The 24,161-nt window shown below is 42.0% G+C and overlaps 1 protein-coding gene across 4 annotated transcripts in view; it reads right to left on the minus strand.

Moving 5' to 3' along the window:
• Nucleotides 1–17,250, minus strand: part of LOC124145141 (monocarboxylate transporter 14-like) — a 37,559-nt gene extending 20,309 nt beyond the window's left edge. For 3 of the 4 annotated variants that reach the window (XM_046514821.2, XM_046514824.2, XM_046514823.2), the window contains exons 1-3: nt 11,937–12,001; nt 7,826–8,047; nt 860–1,003 (exon numbers count right to left, since the gene is read on the minus strand). In XM_046514821.2, the coding sequence (XP_046370777.2) occupies nt 860–1,003; nt 7,826–8,047; nt 11,937–11,985 (415 nt within the window). In that variant the 5' untranslated portion in view covers nt 11,986–12,001. Of the gene's footprint in view, nt 1–859; nt 1,004–7,825; nt 8,048–11,936; nt 12,002–17,016 lie in introns of those variants that run through there. The other variant, XM_046514822.2, reaches the window with a different exon arrangement.
• Nucleotides 17,251–24,161: the final 6,911 nt, after the last annotated feature.

Here is a 24,161-nt window from a genome sequence, read left to right on the forward strand (position 1 = left end):
TCCGCGTTTATATAGGCGGCTCAATGCATTAGCTACTTCTGTTGAATTTTTCGAGGTTAATGGTTCAGCCTCTTTGTATTGACTAGCCACATCCACTACGGTTAAAGCATATTTAAACGTTTTGCATCTTACCTTATCATGGGGGAGAAACAAGAGGTCAGCAAAAAATTGTAAAAATATCAAACTTCTTCCTCGGTACATAACGCGGTGCTGGTAAGTATATTTGCCACATCACTTTTTTCTTTAACCAATCCTTGGCCACATCTTTAGATACCTTAGCCGCAGTTGCTAATTTTTGTATTGCTCCTATACCTTTCCAATAGCCTCGTGGGCTATAGTAAATTTTATCCATTATTAATTAATATTGATGTTTCTTTCAATACGAATCATGACGATCATTGAATCATATCATCGTTTTTGCATAAAAAAAATCCCTCTGTAGTAGCAGTGTAGGTATATAAATCTGGCTCCAGTGGAATTGGTACAGAACCATCATTACCTATACTACTACTGCACTTCCATTGGTAAGTAATTGAACACCAAACGGTAGAGGATTGAAAAATACGAGTTGAATGGGGCAATTTCAATGATGCGGATTCTGTGAAGTTAGATCTTTTCTGTCTTGATTCCAGAATCTTTAATATGGTGGCGTTGACAAAATCCTCCCTTCATTCGACTGATATTGCAGAACAATATAACGGAGTAAAACAGTCAGTCTTTTATGGTCCAAGAAAATCAAATATGATGTCCTTGATTTGATCAGTAGGCGCAGTGATCCTTTACACATTGGATAAGTTGCTATTTAAATTGGAACCTGTTCAAATAATGCTTCAGTGCTCTCTTGAATATCTACACTTACCTGCTATAACACCAAATGTGAGAATGAGTCCAGTGACGTCATTAACAAAGGATGCAGCAGTGAATCCTATGAGCATCAATATCCCTCCAGCAAAGCAAGACGCTCTATATCCCAATGCTTTGGTGATCAGGCCAGCCACGGGACCTAGAATCAACAATGACTCAAGTACCTCATGCTATATAGCTTCAGAACATGCCATGTGGCTGTAACAATGGTGCATAAGGTGACCATATTAAATGAGTTTTATTTTTGAAAATGATCATATCTGCCCCTACTGCAAATTGGACGTAGGTGTTAGTTTAAACTATGTTGAGACATGTCAGAATGACCAGATGTCTTCTAACTTTGAGCCAATACAATCATTGAGAATACAGTATAGGAGTATTTCATATAAGCTGAGAAACGTCAGAGATTATCCCCGTATTACACATGTATGAAAATTTACATGATCAGTAAATATATGGATCACCATATTGCATGTGCATCTGTAGATACATCTGTATACACGTGACCATATTGCAGGTGCCTCTGTAGCTACAGCTGGGTACACGTGACCATATTGCAGGTGCATCTGTAGATGCAGCTGGATACACGTGACCATATTGCAGGTGCATCTGTAGATGCAGCTGGGTACACCTGACCATATTGCAGCTGCCTCTGTAGATACATCTGTATACACGTGACCATATTGTAGGTGCATCTGTAGCTACAGCTGTATACACGTGACCATATTGCAGGGGCATCTGTAGATGCAGCTGGGTTCACGTGACCATATTGCTTGTGCCTCTGTAGATACATCTGTATACACGTGACCATATTGCAGGTGCATCTGTAGATACAGCTGGGTACACGTGTCCATATTGCAGGTGCATCTGTAGCTACAGCGGGGTACACGTGACCATATTGCAGGTGCATCTGTAGATACAGCTGGGTACACGTGACCATATTGCAGGTGCATCTGTAGATACAGCTGGGTATACGTGACCATATTGCAGGTTCCACCTAGATGCATCTGGGTACACGTGACCATATTGCAGGTGCATCTGTAGATGTATCTTGGTACACCTGACCATATTGAAGGTGCATCTGTAAATACAGCTGGATACACGTGACCATATTGCACGTGCATCTGTAGATACAGCTGGGTACACGTGACCATATTGCAGGTGCCTCTGTAGATACATCTGTATACACGTGACCATATTGCAGATGCATCTGTAGATACAACTGGTTACACGTGACCATATTGCAGATGCATCTGTAGATACAGCTGGGTACACGTGACCAAATTGCAGGTGCATCTGTAGATACAGCAGGGTACACGTGACATCATTGCAGGTGCCTCTGTAGATACAGGTGGGTACACGTGACCATATTGCAGGTGCATCTGTAAATACAGCTGGGTATACGTGACCTCATTGCAGCTGCATCTGTAGATACATCTGTATACACGTGACCATATTGCAGGTGCATCTGTAGATACATCTGTATACATGTGCCCATATGCATCTGTAGATACAGCTGGGTACACGTGACCATATTACAGGTGCATCTGTAGACACAGCTGGGTACACCTGACCATATTGCAGGTGCCTCTGCAGATACAGCTGGGTACACGTGACCATATTGCAGGTGCATCTGTAAATACAGCTGGATACACGTGACCATATTGCAGGTGCATCTGTAGATACAGCTGGGTAAACGTGACCATATTGCAGGTGCCTCTGTAGATACATCTGTATACACGTGACCATATTGCAGGTGCATCTGTAGATACAGCTGGGTACACGTGACCATATTGCAGGTGCATCTGTAAATACAGCTGGGTACACGTGACCATATTGCAGGTGCATCTGTAAATACAGCTGGATACACGTGACCATATTGCAGGTGCATCTGTAGATACAGCAGGGTACACGTGACATCATTGCAGGTGCCTCTGTAGATACAGGTGGGTACACGTGACCATATTGCAGGTGCATCTGTAAATACAGCTGGGTATACGTGACCTCATTGCAGCTGCATCTGTAGATACATCTGTATACACGTGACCATATTGCAGGTGCATCTGTAGATACATCTGTATACATGTGCCCATATGCATCTGTAGATACAGCTGGGTACACGTGACCATATTACAGGTGCATCTGTAGACACAGCTGGGTACACCTGACCATATTGCAGGTGCCTCTGCAGATACAGCTGGGTACACGTGACCATATTGCAGGTGCATCTGTAAATACAGCTGGATACACGTGACCATATTGCAGGTGCATCTGTAGATACAGCTGGGTAAACGTGACCATATTGCAGGTGCCTCTGTAGATACATCTGTATACACGTGACCATATTGCAGGTGCATCTGTAGATACAGCTGGGTACACGTGACCATATTGCAGGTGCATCTGTAAATACAGCTGGGTACACGTGACCATATTGCAGGTGCATCTGTAAATACAGCTGGATACACGTGACCATATTGCAGGTGCATCTGTAGATACATCTGTATACACGTGACCATATTGCAGGTGCATCTGTAGATACAGCTGGGTACACGAGACCATATTGCAGGTGCATCTGTAGATACAGCTGGGTACACGTGACCATATTGCTTGTGCCCCTGTAGATACAGATGGATACACGTGACCATATTGCAGGTGCATCTGTAGATACAGCTGGGTACACGTGACCATATTGCAGGTGCATCTGTAGATACAGCTGGGTACACGTGACCATATTGCAGGTGCATCTGTAGATGCATCTTGGTACACGTGACCATATTGCTTGTGCCCCTGTAGATACAGATGGATACACGTGACCATATTGCAGGTGCATCTATAGATACAGCTGGGTACACGTGACCATATTGCAGGTGCCTCTGTAGATGCATCTGGGTACACGTGACCATATTGCAGGTGAATCTGTAGATACATCTGTATACACGTGACCATATTGCAGGTGCATCTGTAGATGCATCTGGGTACACCTGACCATATTGCAGGTGCATCTGTAAATACAGCTGGATACACGTGACCATATTGCAGGTGCATCTGTAAATACAGCTGGATACACGTGACCATATTGCAGGTGCCTCTGTAGATACAGCTGGGTACACGTGACCATATTGCAGGTGCATCTGTAGATGCATCTTGGTACACGTGACCATATTGCTTGTGCCCCTGTAGATACAGATGGATACACGTGACCATATTGCAGGGGCATCTATAGATACAGCTGGGTACACGTGACCATATTGCAGGTGCCTCTGTAGATGCATCTTGGTACACGAGACCATATTGCAGGTGCATCTGTAGATACAGCTGTATACACGTGACCATATTGCAGGTGCATCTGTAAATACAGCTGGGTACACGTGACCATATTGCAGGTGCATCTATAGATACAACTGTATACACGTGACCATATTGCAGGTGCATCTGTACATGCATCTGGGTACACCTGACCATATTGCAGGTGCATCTGTAAATACAGCTGGATACACGTGACCATATTGCAGGTGCATCTGTAGATACAACTGTATACGCGTGACCATATTGCAGGTGCATCTGTAGATGCATCTGGGTACACGTGACCATATTGCAGGTGCATCTGTAAATACAGCTGGATACACGTGACCATGTTGCAGGTGCATCTGTAAATACAGCTGGATACACGTGACCAAATTGCAGGTGCATCTGTAGATACAGCTGGGTACACGAGACCATATTGCAGGTGCATCTGTAGATGCATCTGGGTACACCTGACCATATTGCAGGTGCATCTGTAAATACAGCTGGATACACGTGACCATATTGCAGGTGCATCTGTAAATACAGCTGGATACACGTGACCATATTGCAGGTGCCTCTGTAGATACAGCTGGGTACACGTGACCATATTGCAGGTGCATCTGTAGATGCATCTTGGTACACGTGACCATATTGCTTGTGCCCCTGTAGATACAGATGGATACACGTGACCATATTGCAGGGGCATCTATAGATACAGCTGGGTACACGTGACCATATTGCAGGTGCCTCTGTAGATGCATCTTGGTACACGAGACCATATTGCAGGTGCATCTGTAGATACAGCTGTATACACGTGACCATATTGCAGGTGCATCTGTAAATACAGCTGGGTACACGTGACCATATTGCAGGTGCATCTATAGATACAACTGTATACACGTGACCATATTGCAGGTGCATCTGTACATGCATCTGGGTACACCTGACCATATTGCAGGTGCATCTGTAAATACAGCTGGATACACGTGACCATATTGCAGGTGCATCTGTAGATACAACTGTATACGCGTGACCATATTGCAGGTGCATCTGTAGATGCATCTGGGTACACGTGACCATATTGCAGGTGCATCTGTAAATACAGCTGGATACACGTGACCATGTTGCAGGTGCATCTGTAAATACAGCTGGATACACGTGACCAAATTGCAGGTGCATCTGTAGATACAGCTGGGTACACGAGACCATATTGCAGGTGCATCTGTAGAAGCATCTTGGTACACGTGACCATATTGCTTGTGCCCCTGTAGATACAGATGGATACACGTGACCATATTGCAGGTGCAACTATAGATGCAGCTGGGTACACCTGACCATATTGCAGGTGCATCTGTAAATACAGCTGGATACACGTGACCATATTGCAGGTGCATCTGTAGATACAGCTGGGTACACGAGACCATATTGCAGGTGCATCTGTAGAAGCATCTTGGTACACGTGACCATATTGCTTGTGCCCCTGTAGATACAGATGGATACACGTGACCATATTGCAGGTGCATCTGTAGATACAACTGTATACGCGTGACCATATTGCAGGTGCATCTGTAGATGCATCTGGGTACACCTGACCATATTGCAGGTGCATCTGTAAATACAGCTGGATACACGTGACCATATTGCAGGTGCATCTGTAAATACAGCTGGATACACGTGACCATATTGCAGGTGCCTCTGTAGATACAGCTGGGTACACGTGACCATATTGCAGGTGCATCTGTAAATACAGCTGGATACACGTGACCATATTGCAGGTGCCTCTGTAGATACAGCTGGGTACACGTGACCATATTGCAGGTGCATCTGTAGATGCATCTTGGTACACGTGACCATATTGCTTGTGCCCCTGTAGATACAGATGGATACACGTGACCATATTGCAGGTGCATCTGTAGATGCATCTGGGTACACCTGACCATGTTGCAGGTGCATCTGTAAATACAGCTGGATACACGTGACCATATTGCAGGTGCATCTGTAGATACAGCTGGGTACACCTGACCATATTGCAGGTGCATCTGTAGAAGCATCTTGGTACACGTGACCATATTGCTTGTGCCCCTGTAGATACAGATGGATACACGTGACCATATTGCAGGTGCAACTATAGATGCAGCTGGGTACACCTGACCATATTGCAGGTGCCTCTGTAGATGCATCTGGGTACACGTGACCATATTGCACGTGCATCTGTAGATACATCTGTATACACGTGACCATATTGCAGGTGCATCTATAGATACAACTGTATACACGTGACCATATTGCAGGTGCATCTGTAGATGCATCTTGGTACACCTGACCATATTGCAGGTGCATCTGTTAATACAGCTGGATACACGTGACCATATTGCAGGTGCATCTGTAAATACTGCTGGATACACGTGACCATATTGCAGGTGCATCTGTAGATACAGCTGGGTACACGTGACCATATTGCATGTGCATCTGTAGATACAGCTGGGTACACGTGACTATATTGCAGGTGCCTCTGTAGATGCATCTGGGTACACGTGGCCATATTGCAGGTGCATCTATAGATACAACTGTATACACGTGACCATATTGCAGGTGCATCTGTAGATACAGCTGGGTACACGTGACCATATTGCAGGTGCCTCTGTAGATGCATCTGGGTACACGTGACCATATTGCAGGTGCATCTATAGATACAACTGTATACACGTGACTATATTGCAGGTGCCTCTGTAGATGCATCTGGGTACACGTGGCCATATTGCAGGTGCATCTATAGATACAACTGTATACACGTGACCATATTGCAGGTGCATCTGTAGATACAGCTGGGTACACGTGACCATATTGCAGGTGCCTCTGTAGATGCATCTGGGTATACGTGGCCATATTGCAGGTGCATCTATAGATACAACTGTATACACGTGACCATATTGCAGGTGCATCTGTAGATGCAGCTGGGTACACGTAACATTATTGCAGGTGCATCTGTAGATACAGCCGTAGATATGGTCACGTGTACCCAGCTCAAATTAAACTGTGATAAAACTGAAGTTCTCTTTATGTGCAACAACGCCATCAGAAACCAAGTGAGCTATCCTTGTCTCGACATTGGAGGCAATATGATCGTTCCAGGCAAGAAGTTCGTAAACTGGGTGGGATTTTCAACTCATGTTTGATTATTTTGTTATTTAATTATTTAGTTACATAATCTTGATGTTTTGAGAATCTTCGGATGTATCTTGAGGAACTAAACCCATTTATTCATTCATGGGTGTATATTTTCTTTTGCCAAACAGAATATTTTACAGACATTATATGTCACAAACAAGTTATTGCAGAGACTATGCAATACAATGGCGATCACGTCAAAAGATGTTCGCTTGATAATGATCTTGTTGTTGACAAGAAGAAAGCGATGTGTCATTTCCAAAGGCATGTACATTGGTGGGTTGCCTAGTGGTTACATCATATGCTCATCACGCCTAAGGCCCGAATTCGATAACTCTACAATGTGTATAGCCAATTTCTAGTGGCCCCCGCCATGGTATTGCTGAAAGATTACTAAACGCGGAGTAAAACCCAGGTCACTCATTTAATACAATCTGAGGGTGAAAAGGTGATCAATATATAAGTTCCTGTTATTACGGTATATATTGAGAAACAAACCCACACTTACCTGTCAAAGTCAGGGTGCCAAGCATGGTCGACCCAACCCATGATGTCTTCGAGAGGTCGTTGTCTATTTCCTCTAGAATGGCCGTGTTCAGAACCCCCGCCGAGTACTGCATGATCCCCAACAATACCATGACACAGAAGATGGCGAACAACACGACCCAAGCAAAGCCACCGTCCACTGTCTGCCTTGCCCTCACAGCCATATCTCGGATTGTAAATAAAGCTGTGAACACAGTAGCACACCTGTGACATAGAATGAATGAACTCAACAATCCAAAACATGTACGAAATACAAAAAGACCATAAATTGTAACAGAACATGTTAAACCACAATTACACACCAGAACATTTATGGCACAGCATAACAGAACGATAACATGTAAAACAACATATATGAAACCCAATAACACACCAGAACATGTAACAGAACATTTATGAATCACAATAACACACCAGAACATGTAACAGAACACTTATGAGTGAGTGAGTCGGGTTTAACGCCGCTTTTATATCCAGTTATATCGCGGCGTGTCAGCTTAATGTGGGAGGAAAGCCCGAAGTGGTGCAGGTCTCAGACGTTTACCACTTCGGTGAAACCCACGAGCACGGGTATGGTGCTGACAATCCTAGAAACATAATCGGGGCGAACCGGGATTCGAACCCACAATCATAGGTTTCTGGCGTGCCCAAACATTTATGAATCACAATAACTCAATGATAACATGTAACAGAACGTGTATGCAACACAAAAACACACCAGAACATGTAACAGAGGATGTACGAAACACAATAACACAATGTAAATCTGTAAGTGCAGTTGATATACTTATAGACAGAGTAAGGCAACTGTACATCGTCGCTGAAGCTGAGATGGGTGCTCCCCTTTAACAATACGTTCTTTCCGCAAATGTATTCCAACCCGTTTAAAAAAGAGCGGGGTCAGTTCAAGACATTACTCTGCAACTCCTATTGTCTTTCCATGTCGCCATGGTCAGTCCATGGCATTACTCTGCAACTCCTATTGTCCTTCCATGTCGCCATGGTCAGTCCATGGCATTACTCTGCAACTCCTATTGTCGTTCCATGTCACCATGGTCAGTCAAAGACATTACTCTGCATCTCGTATTGCCCTTCAAGAAGCGCTGGATTCGACGACCGTTGTTCTAATTACCTACATAAACATGTACCGTCGCACATTCATACAGGTATTAACGCAAGGTTTAGACTCAAATTAACTGTACTAAGCTACAGTTTATCTCAGAATACACAACTAACTGGACAAGACAGGCTCATCCCAGAAAAGGTAACTGGCAGCACCGAGGTTCGACTCGACCGTAAAGCCCGCCCAGCTCTCATAACGATGAAACCATCTTTAAAAAGTTTTCAAACCTTTCAAACCTTTCTCACACTCCACTAATGCACTATATCAAACCAGGCACACACGTCTGTATCGTGATGGACAATTTATGAGAGTTGCTTACTTGTTATTCTCCGTTTATTGATTCCCTTTGTGTTCGTATGTATTCTATATCTCATGATTTATGGATTCTACATCTCATGATTGGTACACTCTTTAGTACTCACGTGGTGAAGACACAGGTGGTAGGATACTAAATCAATGCGTCACACGTGTCGTACAAGGTTGACCTTTTGTTATTCTTTTTGATTAGATAACCGTGACCTCTGTCATACCGGAACTACTTTTTTCATTTGTAAAACTATCACGAGACGTCATTCACTTTTACAGCTACAAGGCAGTGCTGGAGGATCTCATGAAAGCGAGAGACACCTACAACACTTTATGTAACCAAACACGATAGTCACACTCATCAACTTCGCTGTGCATTCTATATTAGTTATGGATAAAGCTTCTACAGACATATAATCGAGCCGTAGCCAATTGCAATGTACGACTGCCGATAGATCGAGGCCGTAACGTAAAACGTTAGGCATGGTGAAATGAAGTCAGTTTGAACTTTCTGGACAGATATCTAGACTTACGTTGAATGCTCCGGTTGTGCCATCACTGTCCCCTTCGAATCGTATTTTGAGACATTTTGTGACATTGAAGATGTTTGTTCATGAATGAACATACACGACTGCACGACCAGATCACTCACTCAGAGTGAACAGTTCCGATGCCAATCATTCGAAAACTACGTGGAAGTTTGCCTGATTTCTGTTTTTGTGGCCCAAAACATCCGAAATGTGAACAATACCATTACCTGTTGATCTCTAGCGACTCCAGTGCGGCGCTAACTGACTTTTCAAGTTTTCTTTCAGTTATCCTGCGTACTAACAACAATGCGCTAGAATGACCATAAGTTTAAAAATCTTGAGGGCTGGTGCTGCCATGTTTGCACATGCAATAGCAGGAACGAACGAAAGTTGTTTTGTATTAACACTTTAATACACATTCAACGCAATGAATATAACATACCACACTCATTTCTCGTTATATGCCATTTTTACGAAACTGATGAACATTCTATGGTGTCTGACCTCGCTTTCGATGTGATACCTTACATAGTCAACTCGTAAACATGGTATCCAACGAGAATGAGTGTAGTATTCTCTATATATCACATGCTTTATGTGTTGTGTATATCATGCTTTATGTATCCTGTATGTCATGCTTTATGTACCCTGTATATCATGCTTTATGTACTCTGTATGTTATCCTGTTTGTACTCTGTATGTCATACTTTATGTACCCTGTATGTCATGCTTTATGTACTCTGTATGTCATGCTTTATGTACTCTGTATATCATGCTTTATGTACTCTGTATGTCATGCTTTATGTACCCTGTATATCATGCTTTATGTACTCTGTATGTCATGTTGTTTGTACTCTGTATGACATGCTGTATTTACTCTGTATATCATGATGTTTGTACCCTGTATATCATGCTTTATGTACTCTGTATGTCATGCTTTATGTACCCTGTATGTCATGCTTTATGTACTCTGTATGTCATGCTTTATGTACCCTGTATGTCATGCTTATGTACTCTGTATGTCATGCTGTTTGTATTCTGTATGTCATGGTGTATGTACACTGTATGTCATGTTGTATGTACTCTGTATATCTTGCTTATGTACCCTGTATGTCATGCTTTATGTACCATGTATGTCATGCTTTATGTACTCTGTATGTCATGTTGTATGTACTCTGTATATCATGCTTTATGTACTCTGTATGTCATGCATTATGTACTCTGTATGTCATGCTGTATGTACTCTGTATATCTTGCTTATGTACCCTGTATGTCATGCATTATGTACTCTGCATGTCATGAATAAGATTATCAAAAGGCAACCACGACACAACGTGTTGAATGTTGTTTGTCGAAAGCCTTTCCCCCTTATAACACATGTATAATACAATAACATAACGGTATCACGCGACAGAACATGTATATAACACAATAACACAACCATAACATGGCACAAGACACGTATAAAACACAAGAACACAACCATAACATGGGACAAGACATATATAAAACACAATAACACATCAATAACACGTAACAATTTGCATTAACCACAATAACACATCCAGTGAGTGAGTTAAAGTTTAACGTCACAGCGGCAATATTCCAGCCATACCGTGACGATACGATATTTTGTTTGTTTGTTGTTTAACGCCGCACTCAGCAATATGACAGCTTTATGGCGGCGGTCTATGAATTATCGAGTCAGGGCCAGACAATCCAGTGATTGACATCATGAGCATCGATCCACGCAAATGGGATTGATGACATGCATCAACAAAAGTCAGCGAGCCTGACCACCCGATCCCGTTAGTCGCATCTTACGACACGCATAGTGGCCTGTTCGGGAATCATGGGTTGCCGAAGACCTATTCTACCCCGGACCTTCACGGGTCGGATTATGTATTAAACACTAACAGCCATAACATGTAACAGAACATGTTATTATATATATATAACAGCGATCGTACTGACGTCGAATAGAACTGAGCCAAATAAGACCAAATAACCAAATAACCTGACAAGGAACATGGTAGAAATCAGCTGTTATAAATCATGATGCACGAAAATAATCGGACACATTCTGTATAGCTATACGTTCTCGCTGTGCCTACCTGTATTGCATGCGGACATCCAACCTTGATCGACATACAGCCAGGTCATGCTGAGGTTAGTCTGGATAAGCTTTGCACCTTGTGAGACGCGTTAATACAAAGGGAGACTACCGCTGCATGGTAGAGCAATCCCCAACGCAAACACATGAAACCTCGCGCAGGTGAACGGTGTAACGTATCATGTTTCTTCTAACGGCAAACATAGTTGATGTTTAAGCTGTGGCTGTTGTGGTAGGCATAGGTATGACTATAGTTGTTGTTATAGTTATCGTTCAATAACCATCAAATAGCCATTTCCCTTCCACTAATTTACCCACCTGAACCAGAAATATAGGCGACCAGTGAGACCGCTTCATCTGTTTCATTTTTAGATCTATGCCTACAGATTCAAAACACTCTCCACAAGACTGTATGGCAAGAGGGGTGACTTCAACTTTCCAATTATCAACGTTCTCTTTATATCGGGGAATATTCCTGTAACTCCAGCCCTCCAGTGTCCACATTCACAACTTTTGAGGTAATCGGGCACGCTATTTCTCCCAAGATTTCAAAGAGCACCATACAACTCTTGATCCGAACTTGTTTGATCACGGTTACCACATACGAGGCCTCAGACTTGGTGTTTGTGACGGGTGCCACCTGTGGGATAGGCTCGCCTTTCCGCTAACACCTGGTATCAAGAATTGTGTATTTATCATTTTCCATGACGCCGTCTACATATTCTGGCTCGTTCCATGGATCTACCTCAGTCAAAACCTCAAGCATGGCAAAATCGGAAATAAAATTAACGAGCTACTCCGTCATGTCGCTTAAAATACTGCGTTTGTGCTAAAACCTGGGCATCCACTGACAATTTGTTGACAAACACGATACAGTGGTCGTTCAGATAGCCTCTCCTAGGCCGATTTGAGATGGTACTTCGCTTAGTTGACAAGCATTTCTGTACCGTCAAGCAGTACAGAAACATTAACAAAATCAACATTGACATTGATATTATGTCCGACATCCTTGACTCGTTTAAAAATAACGTTGGAATGCCTTGTTTTCATCATGAGACTTGCATGCTTCACAAGAGGATCATCAGACAAATATATGTGTTCAAAAGTGCACAAAACAGTTCTATCATGAAACCTCTCCACGTTAATCAAAGCACGCCCTCTCGTTATGATTGGTAAATATAAGCGATTGGGGGAAGAGCGAGGGTGGTGGGATCTATTGTCTGACATGATTCTTCGCGTGGGGATGGTGGGATCATTCTTCGTGTGAGGGTTTGAATACCCTGAATTTCTTGTTATTATTGTTGCTGCGTATAACTCAGGAACTACTTTTCCTATATATGTATTCATCATTCTAATATTTATATCGTGCTCTAAGTTTAATTTTGAATCCCCTCACCTAAAATGAATCCTGATGTTCAATAAAGATTACGAAAATCTTTAGTAACTGTAATTAGTTAATTTGTAATAGTATAAGAACCACACGTTTCATTATGCTGAACGAGAGGAATATTTTGTGAAGTAAAACCCAAGGGTCTGGAAAGCTTCAGCAGTTATATGAATGGATTCGTGAATGGATGCCCAAATATGACTTACGAAACTTTCGGAACTTACGTAACTAGTCAGTCAGCTTATGATTCTTAATGTAGAACATCGATACGTTACGGCCATCTCGTTCAATTGGTAGATGGGCCTTTTATTATTTACCTTTTCTTGTTTACCTTGGACCTTATAAGTCAGGGATATTGGAAACAATTCCAGTTAATAGTTTTTGCCTGATAATCACTTACAAAGAAAAATAACAAATTGCTTCCCTGCCTGACCCGGACAAGTGCCATGTTCCCGTGTCTGATGTCTGGTGAACAATGGACTTGTTGTGCAAGTCTTTGTAGCACGGCCACCGACAGAGCAGGACACGCTTATACTTTAGCAACACATGATAACATCACTATTTAATAGTGATATGTAAACACATGATCATGATGTAGTCGGAATCGTACAAACGACACTGGTTTTAGCAGAGATTTCTTATGAATTATGGAAAGGGTTTTGTTGTGAGTTGTGTTTATTATATTCACGTTCAGTGACTCATAAATGTTTGCAACGGATATTATTAATAGCTGCTGTATTGTTAATGTATACCTAGTGATATGCAAGTCACGATGGCCACCGACCGAGCAGGACACGCTTATACTTTAGCAACACATGATAACATCACTATTTAATAGTGATATGTAAACACATGATCATGATGTAGTCGGAATCGTACAAACGACACTGGTTTTAGCAGAGATTTCTTATGAATTATGGAAAGGGTTTTGTTGTGAGTTGTGTTTATTATATTCACGTTCAGTGACTCATAAATGTTTGCAACGGATATTATTAATAGCTGCTGTATTGTTAATGTATACCTAGTGATATGCAAGTCACGATGGCCACCGACAGAGCAGGACACGCTTATACTTTAGCAAACACATAATAACATCACTATTTAATAGTGATATGTAAACACATGATCATGATGTAGTCGGAATCGTACAAACGACACTGGTTTTAGCAGAGATTTCTTATGAATTATGGAAAGGGTTTTGTTGTGAGTTGTGTTTATTATATTCCCGTTCAGTGACTCATAAATGTTTGCAACGGATATTATTAATAGCTGCTGTATTGTTAATGTATACCTAGTGATATGCAAGTCACGATGGCCACCGACAGAGCAGGACACGCTTATACTTTAGCAAACACATGATAACATCACTATTTAATCGTGATACGTAAATACATGATCATGATGTAGTCAGAATCGTACAAACGACACTGGTTTTAGCAGAGATCTCTGATGAATTGTGGAAAGGGTTTTGTTGTGAGTTGTGTTTATTATATTCACGTTCAGTGACTCATAAATGTTTGCAACGGATATTATTAATAGCTGCTGTATTGTTAATGTATACCTAGTGATATGCAAGTCATGGCTGACATAGTGCCGATGTAGCTCACACACTAATGTATCGCCGCATGTCACCAGGGGCCATATTCCGAGTATATTCTATTAATCCGCGGCATGTGACAAAAGGTAAAGGTCATTTCGGTGCGTGATCAACAATGTATTGTTTGCATTTCAGTTGACGTGACTAAGCGAAGAAGGTAGTTTTGCTTGTAAGAGTTTATTTGGAACAGTCCATTTCATACATTGGGGTAGTTAGAGTTATATCGGCAAGGAAAGGGGGATCAACTTATTTTGGGGGAAAGCATCCGGAAAACAATTGATGAAGAGCCAGTCAAAGTCAAAGATATTTATTGCATGTAAGGCCTCCGGGCCATATACAAGAAAGTTACAAATTAGCAGTTTACATATTTGGATATATACTCATGTTTAACTATTTGTTTCTAATGGAAATTGCATTTTTAACATATAAAGCCAGTTTTAATATGAAAGCATCATCCTTTGAAGAAAGAAGAGAAATAAAAGCAGATACAGGATAGTTTGACATAATTTGTCATCTTGTATAAACTTTCTTCTTAGGTCACAATAACAAGGACAGACAAAAGTAAAATGAATTTCATTTTCTATAGCTGAATGACATAATGGGCACAGCCTCTTCGACTTTTCATTGGACATTTTTTCTTCCTTTATTTATCACGGTATCTAACAATCCGAGCCTAAATTGAATAAATAGACGCGAAGGTTTCTTGATGTTAATTGAATAAATAGACGCGAAAGTTTCTTGATGTTAATGTAGATAAGTATTTTTCTGGTTCAATAAGACTCTTAAACGTTCTGTACAAGTCTAACCTGTTTTCTAGAGTGGAATGCCGTTCCTGATAAAACATATTTATAGATTGTTCACGAAATTGTTTCAAAAAGAGTTTAACATCACCCACTGTTTGCTTTAACCATACAAACCATAGCCATGAGAAAACAAAAGGTTTCTAATATGTGATGCCCATGTTACTTTGCCCATGTCGTCTAAATGTACAAGCATATTACAAGCATGTTTGGGGATTCGGCTTTCATGCATTCCAAGAATATTAAACCAGTATTTCAAGCATCTAGTTTGGGAGTTGATATATAACGGGTATCTGCCACACTCGCCATAGACCATACAATTGGGTGTTGATGGACCAACGGATAAGAATTTTTTACAGGCTAAAAGGTGTAGCTGTTCAAGACAATCGTATCGCTGAAATCCCCACACTTCTGATACATATAACAAGATTGGTTGAATTTGGGCAGCAAATAATTTATAAATATTATTCGGTAAAATCTTCTACTTTCTGCAAGACAGACATTACATTCCAAGGCGATGGGCACGGATAATGTCAGATGGTTGCCACATTTTAAAGGTTAAGTGTTAGTTAAAAAATGACATCACCGTTTCCTTACAAGCCATCGATTTCTCACCTTCTGCCTCGGGTACACCATGGAGAATGACATTATCACGTCTGCAAAATGACTCCAGTTTGTCCATATCGTCACTGGACCGCCTGCGTGGTCTAGTGGTTGAGCGTCCGCCCGGAGAGCGGAAGGTCCGGGGTTCGATCCCCGGCCGCGTCATACCAAAAGACGTTAAAATATGGTACTTGTTGTTACCCTGTCTGGCGCTCGGCATTAAGAGGCTAAAAAAGGGACTGGTCGGCTCGAAGTCAGTATACTGTGTCTGAGTGGGGTATTAATGTTAAACTGCGGCATGGTATCTCAGTGAGCTAGCACTATAAATTGGCATCAGTCCGTACTAGTACAAGCAGCCACACAAACACAGACACGTACATGCACGTCGCTATATAAGTGCAATAATCTTGGTCGCGACGTTAAACCCAATTTCACCTCACCTCACCATATCGTCATCAATCTTAGATAGACGTTCTACGACAGTTTCAATCTTATCAGTAACAGCATCAATGTCAGTGTACATAATGTCATGATTATGTTTCAAGTCGTGAATATCAGATTTGATTAGAGTTACTGTCACCTCAACCTCACCACATTTAGAACTGATTGCGTTCACTTCAGTTTATAGAGCTGTAATTTGCGGACTTAACTCCGATGTCACGTCGCGCAACTCCGATAGGACAGAATCTCTTACCTCTTCAAGACAGATAGGTCCCGGGACTGTTTCAACGTCGTTTCAACACAACATGATCTGTGTGATAACCCCCACGGGCATCGCGTCGACATCGAGGCGACAGCTTTCACGTGCAAGCCAAGCGTGGTAATTTGTCAAAACTGGGTCAATGTTCATTGCAGTGACGTCACATGATACACAGAAAGAGCTCTTTCTTTTGGCAAATACCGATCAAAATTCATTTGTTCGAAATGATTGAGTGTGATTGAGTGTGAGTGAGTTACGCCGCTTTTAGCAATATTCCAGCAATATAACGGCGGTATAATCACAAGAGTGTGAGTGAGTTACGCCGCTTTTAGCAATATTCCAGCAATATAACGGCGGTATAATCACAAGAGTGTGAGTGAGTTACGCCACTTTTAGCAATGTTCCAGCAATATAACGGCGGTATAATCACGAGAGTGTTAGTGAGTTACGCCGCTTTTAGCAATATTCCAGCAATATAACGGCGGTATAATCACAAGAGTGTTAGTGAGTTACGCCACTTTTAGCAATGTTCCAGCAATATAACGGCGGTATAATCACGAGAGTGTTAGTGAGTTACGCCGCTTTTAGCAATATTCCAGCAATATAACGGCGGTATAATCACAAGAGTGTGAGTGAGTTACGCCACTTTTAGCAATGTTCCAGCAATATAACGGCGGTATAATCACGAGAGTGTTAGTGAGTTACGCCGCTTTTAGCAATATTCCAGCAATATAACGGCGGTATAATCACAAGAGTGTTAGTGAGTTACGCCGCTTTTAGCAATATTCCAGCAATATAACGGCGGTATAATCACAAGAGAGTGAGTGAGTTACGCCACTTTTAGAAATATTCCAGCAATATAACGGCGGTATAATCACAAAAAATCTCTCATTCAACAGGATCCATTTCCGTTTCCGATCATGTCATTAGCATGTGTTTATGAACCACTATCAAATCGCGTGAAAGTGAGCGAATCATTTAAGAACATTTGACAAGAGTCCAAGCCTATTTCTGGTGTCCTCCGCCGTTATATTGCTGGAAAATTGCCAAAAGCAGCGTAAAATCAAACTCATTCACAGGAGTCCCTGCGGTGGCCATGTTCCCAGTTCGGACAATAGATATACTTAAGGCGGGGATCCCAGTAATCATGTACGTCCCTATGTCGTGATGTTGTCGCACGCTGCACATACAGATGACACGTATATTTATTATTTTATTGCACGTATTAGTCTGTAAGTGGCGTGGGGTGAACTAGTATTGCCAAGCACAAACCCAAGGACCCGTGAAGATTCCGGGGTAGAATAGGTCTTCAGCAACCCATGCTTGCCGTAAAAGGTGACTATGCTTGTCGTAAAAGGCGACTAACGGGATCGGGTGGTCAGGCTCGCTGACTTGGTTGATGCATGTCATCGATCCCAATTGCGTGGATCGATGCTCATGATATCAATCACTGGATTGTCTGGTCCAGACTCGATCATTTACAGACCGCCGTCAATAAGCTGGAATATTGCTGAGTGCGGCGTTAAACAACAAACCAACCAACACAAACCCAAGGTCGCTGCAATACTCACCTGTCCTAACACAATGTAGAAAGAAAAGTTCAGGCCAAGTTTTATCCCTCAATGAGCAACGTTTACAATAACTGAGAATAATCAAATTTTCGTTGTGTTCATGGAAATTCCTGCATTCTGATCAGCTGAATTGGTCACGTGTTATTGCATTCATTTCCCAATGAATGTAAAGAATTAAGCCACGCCCACCGAGGCGCACTACTTTTATTACCGCGGAATGTCGGGGAATCCCAATGTTACAGTCGAGGGAATTCCCTTTCTGCTGAGGTGTATCGTCATGCACAGGACATTTAGCGACTTGCATATTCATTGTCCAAACTAACCTTTGAAACCGAAGGCCGATAATGAATGAAACAGCAAACGTGCAGGTTCGCTCGCCTGATTTTTTCCCGCTCGCCTCGGTGCAACTTTCATGTCTTCGGGTTTCATTTCTAACTAGCATTTCTCCAACTGTGTTTTACCGTAATCAGGGAAGTAATGTTTGAATCATGCAGTAAATGACCATGTTATTTGAAACAGCCGCCTTCTCTCGGACATATTTCTTCCGGTTCGTTACAGTCTGACTGTTGCAGTTCTTTTCGCCTCTTGCCTTAATTGACAGGTCCAATGAACATTGTTTTAATCCCACTCTCCGTTGATTGGCTACTGACTGTGTAGGCGTGTCAAGTTATGTGCAAAAATTAAACGATCACCTGATTCATGTCACGCCACTGTATGTATTCCTACACTGGAATGTTTATCAATGTCGTCATTTTTGTCTGTTTTGATATATGCAACTGTTTTGGGTTAAACTATTGTAGATAAAACATGTTTTACGTTGTCGAATTTAATTATAAGCATTGACTGTATATTTTGTTCGGTTCATTGAGGTATGAATCGAAAAACCGATGTGCAAACTGTATGAATCAATGAACCGAACAAAATATACAGTCAATCCTTAAATGTTAATACATGTTCTCCCATATTTTATCTGCTGTGTTCAAAGTAGGATAACTCATTTAATACAATGTCACTTGCAGCCAAACTGCACAATAGGAGTGTCAAAATGTCAGTAATCGTGAAAAAGTCACAATATAGCTCAATCACTCATGACGCCAGTTTACAAGTGTTCTTGTTCTCAGTACCCAGGGGCTTCGATATATATTGAGACTAGAATTTTTTTTTCAAACAATATACACTATAAATAATTTTTTCACATCTTTCGGGGACCCTTTATTTTTTACGACAAAATTGAAGTCGACGTTGATGTAGCCGTATCAGAACTGGTCCGATAGAAGCTCCTTTGTGCCGACGCCCTTCCCAAACCAGGCACTCCGATCAACCTTCAGCTTCAGTTGCTGCAGGAGTCCGGTATCTAATCTCATCTTTATTTCACATACTGAAGAAGCCACAGGCCTATAGTACAATTTGAAGAATATACAATTTTATACAATTTATGTACATATCTCACCAGATAACCTCACGTCATTCCACCTCGCATCCCAACGCAGTCACAAAATTTCACACATACAGTACAATACCATACCCTGTAATTTCATAATTTCTATATTACCATATCATACAACATATTCTATAACATCATATCATATTGTATCATAATTATAAGATCATACTATATAGTATTATTTCATATACCATTATCATATCATAATATACCATACATACCATCGTACCATATATCACACCTATATTATATCACATTTCAACCTGTCATATCACACAACACATTAGCAATTTCATAGCTTGTCCCATCATATCTTATCATATTATACCATATAATGCCATGTCATTCCATGTCAATTTATTTCATATCAATCAATCAATCTTTATTCAACACTGGAAGACCGCAAGCCATATAATATGTACACTAAAAAACAGTGTTTACACAATTTCTATAATACACATAACAAATTGCATCATATCATATCATATCATGTCATGTCACATCATATCATTTCATATACATATAACTATACACGGTCCGGTATCATAAATGAAGTACCTGGATGTACCGATCCTTGGTGACAGTGGTCATCCGAGGTTTGCCACTTCGGAGCCGAACTTACGTGGAAATGTATTGTTCCAAAGAAAAAGTGCTCTGGTGATCATTGATAAAACGCTGCACAATTAAGGCATCCGTGGCATGTCTCAACAGATGTGTTTGTACAAGCTACAAATAATGTTTTGTTTGTTTATAGCCGCACTTATCAATATCCCAGATTTATGGCGGTGGACCCGACAATACAGTTATAAACTAGTGTCCAAAAGAAACGATACCAACTTATTTTCAAAATTGTTTTTTACTAAGTGAATTGTCAAGTATGAAAACATGCCAATTCGTATTGCACATCCCAAACACAGCATAGTCGATAAAAAATACCGGGAACACGTGATCACTTCCGGGAAAAAACGTAAATTTCGTGAAAGTGACATTTCCCTCTCTAGCATGTTCTGCACGTGCAGAAAAACTGTATAAAACGGCTGATCAGACACGTTGATATCACAGCAACAAAAAGAACACAAGATATGCCACGTTTAACAGCTATCGAGAGAGAGAGAGCCGTTGGAATGGTCCAACAAGGAGCGTCACACGTCGACGTCGCCAGAAGGTTGGGCTGCGCACGCATCACTATCACCAGGTTGATGCAGCGGTTACGTCAGACAGGTCAGACGTCAGACAGGCCCAGGAGTGGAAGACCACGAGTAACCACGCCCCGTGAAGATCGTTACATCCGGGTATTACACCTGAGGAACCGCACCGTAACAGCGACGTCCACGGCGGCTACAGCACTGGGACACAGGATCAGTCGACAGACCGTCTACAGGAGACTACGGCAGTATGGTATCCGGCCACGTCATCCCTACCGCGGACCGCTCCTGACGCCTCGACACCGGAACAACAGACTGATCTGGGCCAGGTGAGTTCGACGTTGGCAACGGCGGGACTGGGCACGTGTTAGGTTCTCTGATGAGAGCAGATTCCTCATCTTCAGAAACGATGGACGGCAGCTTGTATACCGACGATTTGGTGAACGTTTGGCGCCTAACTGTATCCAACAGGTCCGGCCGTTTGGAGGTGGAGGGTTAATGGTTTGGGGTGGCATATGTGGTGACGTCAAAACGATGCTTGTCGTAATTCGTGGAAACCTGAATGCACAGCGTTATCTTGATGACATCCTACGGCCTGGTGTGGTGCCCTTTATTCAGCAACAGCCTCGTGGACTCCTTTTCCAACATGACAATGCAAGGCCACACACAGCAAGATTGACACAGAACTTCCTTGCCAACGCAACGTACAGGTTTTGTCATGGCCCGCATGTTCACCGGACATGAATCCCATCGCGCACTTATGGGACCACCTCGATCGGCAAATCCGACGTCGCCGTGTGCCTCCAGTCAACGTCCAGGACTTGGAACGATGTCTCCTCGAGGAATGGCAACGCATCACTCCCAACGTCATCAGACGTTTGACGTCATCAGTCCGTAGGCGTGTTCTGGCATGTATTGATGCTCACGGTGGACATACCCGCTACTGACTTGACTTTGAGACGTGTGGTGTGACATTTCCCGTTGTTTCTGTGATCAGTGCTCTAACGATGTTCATTTTTCGACCCCACCCATCTTTAAAGGCTTGTCATATTGGTTGTACAGATTTTATTGAAATGAAATTTTTGTACAGATGTTGTGAAAGAATTTCTCAAAAGCATAACACCAATCCTAAACTTCTGCATTGTTTAGTTTTTCTTTTATGTCGTTGCAAACAGGTGGTATCGTTTCTTTTGGACACTAGTTTAGTATTGATAATCGTAAGCCTCGACCTAAGCAATTGGGTTACGATGACATGCATCACCCAAGTCAACGAGCCTGACCACCCGATTTCGTTATTCGCCTCTTGCGAAAGCATGGGTTGTTGAAGACGAAATCTGACCCGGATCTTCACAGGGGTATGTGGGGGTGGGTATCTGTAGGGGTGGGTAACAAGTTCCGTATTTTAACGTCTATTGGTATGGCATTGCCGAGTATCGAACCCGATACCTTCCGCTTTCCTGGCATAAGTGTCTCAGGTAATAAGCAGTCAAATGACAGTTATTGGATGCGTATCCACAGATCAATGTAACGTTCAGAATCATGTTAAGTCAGAAACCAAAGACATCAATTGACCAAATGGTAAACAAGAAAAGTATGGAATAACAACAAGGGAAGCAGTGACTGAAACCTGAAAGCGGTCTCGGTGTCGGAGGATTCGGTCACTCCCCAGGATCAAATTTCATCCTATGATCAAACAACTCCCCTAGGATTATAACAGCCCCTTGCCACACCGGGCCTCTGAATTTTGGTGTATTCGAAATCTATATAGTGTGGACCTGACCCAGAAAAGAGTATCAAAGTTGGTCTTGATGTATTTCTCAAAATGCAAATGGTTGTTATGTTGAAAGTTTTATCTAGGCCTGATGTTCTATACCTCCCTGCCTTGAGCAACGTGTTCATTGTGAGTGAGGCTCACATGGGTACGTACACCAACGGGGGAACTACAGAACGTATAGGTACACGTGTATTTGCTAAAGGGTATCTGGGATTGCAAATTGCAAATATGTAAGGTGTAAAACTTCTCTGCTTATTTCCTGTACTCGTGCTGAAATAATAGCACTCTGTTGATTTTCGGTATATTTCGTTATAAAAACACTTAATATTAATCAGGTTTTTGAAAGGCATTTAGAAGTGATACACATAAGGAAGAGAATATATGGATGTCAACTTCTTTATTATGAGGGACACAACCTTTCGGAGTATATGCTTATATCTTCATCGGGTTAATGATGAAGGAGTAAGCATATACTCCGAAACGTTGTGTTCCTCATAATAAAGAAGTTGCCATCCATATGTTCTCTTCCTTAGTTAATATAAATGTTTGATTCGTTATGAAACCTAGCCTTCTTGATGACTTCAGATCCCAACAAAAAGTTTGATGTCTATATGTTCTATCGCCAATGTGGCGAAATACTTCTATCGTTACGCCGTTACACAATATTAATGTACTGTATCGTCATAAATCTATTTCAGTCATTTAATCCCAATGGTACCTAATGTTTTGAAATTATCACCATCAGATAGCCATGATACCAAGTGTCCGCGAAAAGGTGAGCGTATCCTGCCCCACCGTCACAAACACACCCGTCACAAACACAAGTATAGCAAGTCAAATGTTCACCTGAAAGAACACGGGAATACGGGGACTTCCATAACACTTTTTGAAAGCTTTACTGAGGCCTTAAATGTTGTCCCCCAAATCAATCAGCTTCTGATCAAGAGTCGTTTGACGCTCTTTTTAATCCTCATAGAAAGGGGCCGCCTTCGTGGTTTTGTGGTAGAGCGTCCACCCGGAGAGTGGAAGGTCCGGGGTTTGATCCCCGGCCGCGTCATACCAAAAGAAGTTAAAAGATGGTACTTGTTGTTACCCTGTCTGGCTCTCGGCATAAAGGGGCTAAAACATGGACTGGTCGGCTCGGAGTCAGTATATTGTGTCTGAGTGGGGTATTCATGTTTAACTGCGGCATGGTATCTCAGTGA

This window comes from Haliotis rufescens, unplaced genomic scaffold, assembly GCF_023055435.1.
Source record: "Haliotis rufescens isolate VD_foot unplaced genomic scaffold, xgHalRufe1.0.p SCAF_9, whole genome shotgun sequence".
NCBI classification, from domain to species: domain Eukaryota; kingdom Metazoa; phylum Mollusca; class Gastropoda; order Lepetellida; family Haliotidae; genus Haliotis; species Haliotis rufescens.